The 6,089-nt window shown below is 31.7% G+C and overlaps 1 protein-coding gene across 1 annotated transcript; it reads right to left on the bottom strand.

Moving 5' to 3' along the window:
• Positions 1 to 1,747: 1,747 nt before the first annotated feature.
• Positions 1,748 to 4,024, bottom strand: LOC109582630 (uncharacterized). Its single transcript, XM_019997470.1, has 9 exons — positions 3,909 to 4,024; positions 3,404 to 3,837; positions 2,951 to 3,353; positions 2,670 to 2,895; positions 2,325 to 2,529; positions 2,141 to 2,252; positions 1,899 to 2,100; positions 1,830 to 1,852; positions 1,748 to 1,784 (listed from the first exon to the last, which is right to left on the bottom strand). Exons 2-9 carry the CDS (start codon positions 3,737 to 3,739, stop codon positions 1,759 to 1,761), a joined length of 1,533 nt encoding a protein of 510 aa, XP_019853029.1. The 5' UTR covers positions 3,740 to 3,837; positions 3,909 to 4,024; the 3' UTR covers positions 1,748 to 1,758.
• Between the last annotated feature and the right edge of the window lie 2,065 nt (positions 4,025 to 6,089).

A 6,089-nucleotide genomic window follows, 5' to 3' on the forward strand; every position in this document is an offset into this window, starting at 1 on the left:
TGTAGATGAGGCTCACTGGTTACCACTATTACTTGACAGTCTGTTAGCTGCATGTGATTATAATATTGATATTTTACCTGGTTTCCATGAAGTATTATTGGCACTTCAGGTAAGCACAATTTCTAATTACATTCATCTCCAGCATTTTATTTACACACATTATTACAGTAGAGTCAATTTTAAGTTGATTAGGTGTCCCTGGTAATTATGAATTAAGAAGAATGGATGGTAGACTTTGCAATAGAACTGACTGCATTTATTGATACAGGCAACAGAACTGGCTATGTGGCTAAGGTGAGATAAATAGAAAGCTAATGATGCAAGAAGTACATGTAAAATTGTTTGTATTAATATAGAGCAATTTTGTGTTCTCTAGGATACGCAAGATTTAATTGTAGCAATTTTGTGTTAGCTAGGATACATAAGATATAATTGTAGCAATTTGTTTTAAGGTACGCCAGATGTTGCTACATATTAGACAAAATTTTGTGTTGGGTACGCTAAATTGTTCCTATATGGAATTGCTTTTAATGTAAGTTTATATACGCTGTAATTTACTAGGTGAATGTAAACATTGAGGGGGCGAGCCATCAATTCACATTGTTTGATAAGAAGATTAAAATTATAATAAATCCAGCTCTTAGCCTGCATGCATATTCAGACCCCAGCCTCATGGCCGGGGTCTGAACAGAGCAAACACACCAGTTAACACAACCAAAATAACCAGGCCAGTAAAAGAGACAAGGATGAACTGATTGAACTATCCTGTCACTTTGAAAAAAATGTGCCAAGCTAAACTTTTAATCAAGCTTCCATCAATTAACATCTTTTTGAAATAAAACTACTGAAATAAAATCAACGCAGCTCTTAACGTGCATGCATATTCAGACCCCATCCTCATAGTCCAGCGGGGTCTGAACAGAGCAAACTCACTATTTAACACCACTGACCAAAATGACCTAGTAAAAGTGACAAGAATGAACTGTCCTAATACTTGAGAAAAAGTGACAAGCTAAACTTCTAATCAAGCTTCTCTCACAATTTTAATTCTTTCAATGAGAGGACTAATCTAGAGGAGTCTTAGATCAAACTGCTTTTAAGTTCTTCAGCCTTTAGAGATGCTTTAGACAGCCCCTCTCTCTTATCTAGCTGTTAGAAACTCAATCTGAGTTTGTCACGTTAAAATTTCCGCCATCTTGCTCTTTTTGACCACACCTTCTAGATTAATTTTGCCCACGTGGTCCAAATTTATTAATAATAGTATACTAATTTAATTTTCGTATTCTTCCGTTCATAAACAAGACGTAACGCAAATAGACCTAGACAGATTAGTGTGGGTCTCGCTCATGCTCGCCCCAATTAAGTGCTCCCATATAGATCTATACATAGGTGTAATTTTGCATGCAGCTGCACGAAATCATTCACATAGAACAGGAGAGAAATTTTTAATTTGTAAAAGTATATGAACCCATTTACATTACATGTAGTCCTCATTTCTGTTATACATCTACTTATTCCCTCTCTCTTTTTAAACCCTATTTCCTTCTTACCCGTCAGTTTGTTGGTTATGCTGAATGCAAAAACTCAGCTCATGCCAAAGAATGTTGCTGCGTAATTATTTTGCTGATATTATTGTTAAGATAAATTAGTACAATTTAAAATTATAAATGACTTACAGTAGCATTAATTAAAGCTAACTACAAAATTTGTACAAAATTTTATAATTGTTTATAATTAACGTAACATTTTCTGTTATGATTACTTGTATAAACTGTCTGTGAAATCTACAATATTACATATTTATTGTGAAATATAATTGAATGGCTCACTTTTACTTTCTGGATTGCATTTCCTGTTATTATGTTAGTGTTACTCACTTTTGAAAACTGTTTACTAACCTTATATTGCTTTTCACTTCTAGACATTGTCTTAGTATTTCTTTAGAATTTGGGTATCCTTTATCTTTATCATACACTACTTCAGTGATACCAGATTGCACTATAAGTCTAGCACAAGTATCACATGGATATGAAGTGACATATAGTGTGCACCCTCTAACTAATGGTCCTCCTATTATTGCTTTGTATTCAGCATGATTAACTAATAATAATAATAATATGCTGTATATGAGAATACTAACGGTATTCTTTATGATCTTTTTGCTCAATCTCCCCAAGTTCCATATCTTCAGGGTATCCACTGTATCCAACTGCCATTACTTGTTTGCACGGTGACACAATGCATGCTCCTACCTGAAATAAATGCATGTAATGTTAGTTGATACGAGAATATTGTCTATGTGCTTGCATTGTTTAGATTCTCACTGCTAATTCTGCTTTTCTATCATATTGTCCTGGTTTTTTTGTTGACAGTATTGCTATTCCCATGAAGAACTCTTCCCATGTTATTGCTTTTGTGTATGCCTCATTAGGTAATTTCTCTGCTGGTCCTTCATGTAACATTTTTGCTTGTTCTATTCTTTCTTTAATTTTTTTTTCTGGTTCAGTTTCATTTGATGTTTTTAGTTCTCTGTCAAGGATGATATGCTAATTACATGTATACTCATCATGTGTCAAGCAGCATTAATTTTAATTAATATTACATGTATCTACATTAAGGTAGCTTTGCTGCTTAGTTAGATCTAGTTTGTTTCATTATTATTTGCATACCTTATTTCAATTTTATTAGCTATAAAAAAATTCTCCGACCTCTTCATATCTGATTCCGATTTTCTGTCTGGTTTTCTTGTGTACATACAGTAAACAACTTCTTTTATTCCAGCTACTTGTATTGCACGAGCACAGCCTTCATCAGGATAAAGTGTAGTGTATATTGTACAATCATCAAGTTTATCCCTGGTCCTATTTGTAATAGCATTAACTGCTGCATGAACAACTACGCGTGTATAAAGAATAACAATGAGACTAATGTACATGTACTTTTTGTTTACCAAAAGGATATTTAAGATTTTTGTCTTTTTTAATGTCAGGTACCACCTCTGTTTCAATTTCAGGTTCTGTCTCTGTTTCAGTGTCAGGTACCATCTCTGTTTCAATGCCTGGTTTATCTTCTGTTTCAATGTCAGGTACAGTCTCTGTTCTATTTTTAGGCTCCGTCTCTGTTTTAATGTCTGGTGCTGTCACTGTTTTAATGTCAAGTTCCATCTTTGTTTTATTAGTATCATCAAGTGCCATCTCTGTGCTTATCTCTCTTTTAAAGTAAAGCGTTGTGTTTGCTGATTGCCCTTTCCAAGGGAAAATTTTGTCATTATGACCTCCTTTGACATAAGGCATTGAACTATATCCAATCCCAACTATTTGATAAGATTTAGTGTCAGCAATACAAGAACCAACCTATGTATATATAATGATATTATAATGTATGCTAATCATTATTGACTTACTGGTGTGCTTGGGTCTTTACTTCTTAGAGCAGCTAAACATGCTATATTCATGTAATATTCATCCCATTGTTGTCTCCTTTTTATTTTAAAATCCTTTGCTTCTTTTTGTATTTTTTCTATATCAGCTTTTACCTTTTCTGAATCTTTCATTGTTGATGATAAATGTTGTTGTTTTTCATGAGCATCTTTTTTTAACTTTTTTGCCTCATGTAGTTCTTTTTTTAATTTTATAAATTTGTCTTCTTTATCCTTTTTTATATTTGCCTTGAGTAAATTTTCCATTTCTGCTATTATTTTTTTACACTCACAACCCATTTTGTCCTCCACTTCTTGCATTTGTTTGACATAGTCAGGTATTTTATCTCTTTTTTCTCATTCATCTTTTATTTTTTTCATTTCTTTTGTCATTTTGTCTGTCATTTTATCTTCCATAACTGTAGGTAAATAAAAAATACTAAATTCATGTACTTCTGCTTGCTTAAATGATAGTGTAATGATATATTACCTTTTCTTATCGCAGTAACTTAGAGTAAAAACTGCTAGTAGTCTTTGCTTTTCTCTGCTGTATCTCTTGTGATCTTCAAGTGTAATTTGTCAGTGAGTAGGTCATATACTACTATATACATGTACTAGTCATCATGTGATGCCAATAACAGCCATACACACTTCCATATGTGGTCATAGATATTTTGAATTCATCAAGTCATACATGTGCATCTAAGTATATATTTATTAGCAGGAAGTCAGTGTATGTATTGTTGTGTTAAATCTGTAGTTTGGAAAATTTTATTTTACGTTTATGGATTAGTATTATTGCCTACTAAACTAATTTACTGTTCCAGATAATTGACACACTATAAGTACACGTATAACAGATATCAGTATCAAATTCCATAATTGGCACTGCTTGCTAGGCTAGCATGTAGTAAGTACTATGGCCCAACATTATTGGTCATTATAACAGACTCATAATATGTTATAATTTTAATTGATTTACTTTTGTTGTGGCATTGCTCTGTGAAATTTATATAAAACTGGACTATTATGTTGTTGGTTGTACCAAACTTATAGTTATTACTATAATCATTGCTTTATATACTATAATTATAATGACTGTGTATATAATTAGTGCATTATACTGATAATTAATTAGTGGTATTAATTATCAGTAGTAATAGTTGTAATACTGATAACATTAGTAATAGTAGTACTAGCAAGAGTCCATGGACTCTTGGTACTAGTAATAATCATAGTACAGCAGTAATATTAGTACAATACTAATTTTAATTAGCAGTATTACTAGTGAATAGTAATACTACTACAGTGTAGCCCCAAATTCCTGTCAGTCAAAATTTTGTTAAATTTGTCTGGCATTTTTGTGTCACAAATTTTTTCGAACAAAATTTTTGTTTATTGGGGGTAGCATGCAAATTTGTAATGGAAATGACAAAAATTTAATTGAGAAAATGAATTTTAGCAAGAAATTAAGGTTATGACAAAAATTTTCAACTGACGAAATTGGGAGCTATATTGTTGAGTAGCATTAGCAGTAATACTACTTTATTATTAGTATAAAAAATATAGTAGTACTAATAATTTTAGTGCTAGTTGTAATGCTAGCAGTATTACTAGTAATACTAGTTTAGTAGTACTAGTAAAAATACTAGTAGCATTAGTAGTACCTAGTAATACTAGTTTAGTAGTATTAGTAGTACTTAGTAATACTAGTTTAATAGTAGTAATAGTACTTGTAGTATTAGTAGTAACTCTTGGTAGTAATTATAGTATTCTACTATTAATTAGTAGATCTTCTATTAATACTATTAATTTTTGTAGTATTAACTATTAATGCTATTAGTAGTAGTAATAATAATGATAGTTTTATATGTGTGTGTGTGTGTGACACTGTTGTCGTTTAAAGAACTCTTTTTAATTTAAATTAATATACCAGGCCCTGGCCATTATGATTAGACTCTGTATCACTCAAAAAAGTCTGTTTTTGATTTTAGATATTCTATCAATACAGGCATATTTGATCACAGATTATGATAAAAACTTACTATAGTTACATGTCTACTTCAGAGTGAAGTTAACTATTGAATTTTTAGGGCTTTATGAAAAAAAAACTAATTCAGCTATACTGATTGTTTGATCATTATGTGAAACTGCATGCTTTATGGTAATTTGAATGTCCTTTAGGAGAGAGATAGATGTTTTAAAATAATTTTTTTGTTCTGAATGATTTTCAAGTTGGCTAATTCAGTTGTGTTGAACAGTGTCATTGCCTTAATTATGCAATAATTTACAGAACAAAGTTTTAAAGCCAATCATAACTATTATAGCTATAATATAGTGTCAATAAAATGTTGTTTGCTTTGCTATTTCACATTTGCACTATAGCTTACTGTAGATTCAATTACATTTGTGACATACAGACAAGTGTTCATGGAATCATATCTATGATGCATTCTACCTTGTGAGGCATGCCATTGCATTGGTAGTCTTGGTCCTACATCATATCACAGATATCTACCATAGTGCATGTTTGTAAATCTATCATTTACTTTGCTGAGGGCTGTCATGATCTTGTATCATGTCAATTAGGGCTGGGTTGCAGTCCAATCAGTTGCCTTCTCTTCCAGAGTTGTACCACAAACTTTGTGTATTTTCTTCGTTGTCAAGTAAG

The sequence above is a fragment of the Amphimedon queenslandica genome, unplaced genomic scaffold (genome assembly GCF_000090795.2).
Source record: "Amphimedon queenslandica unplaced genomic scaffold, v1.1 AMPQUscaffold_13369, whole genome shotgun sequence".
In the NCBI taxonomy this organism is placed as follows: Eukaryota; Metazoa; Porifera; class Demospongiae; order Haplosclerida; family Niphatidae; genus Amphimedon; species Amphimedon queenslandica.

Bases quoted from the DNA above. Each gene is read 5' to 3' on its own strand.
- LOC109582630 (XM_019997470.1), bottom strand. From the start codon at position 3,739: ATGCAAGAAGTGGAGGACAAAATGGGTTGTGAGTGTAAAAAAATAATA. The intron at 2,896-2,950 runs GTAAACAAAAAG...ATACACGCGTAG, and splicing joins AAATCTTAAATATCCTTTTG to TTGTTCATGCAGCAGTTAAT. The intron at 2,530-2,669 runs GTATGCAAATAA...CATCCTTGACAG, and splicing joins GCTAATAAAATTGAAATAAG to AGAACTAAAAACATCAAATG.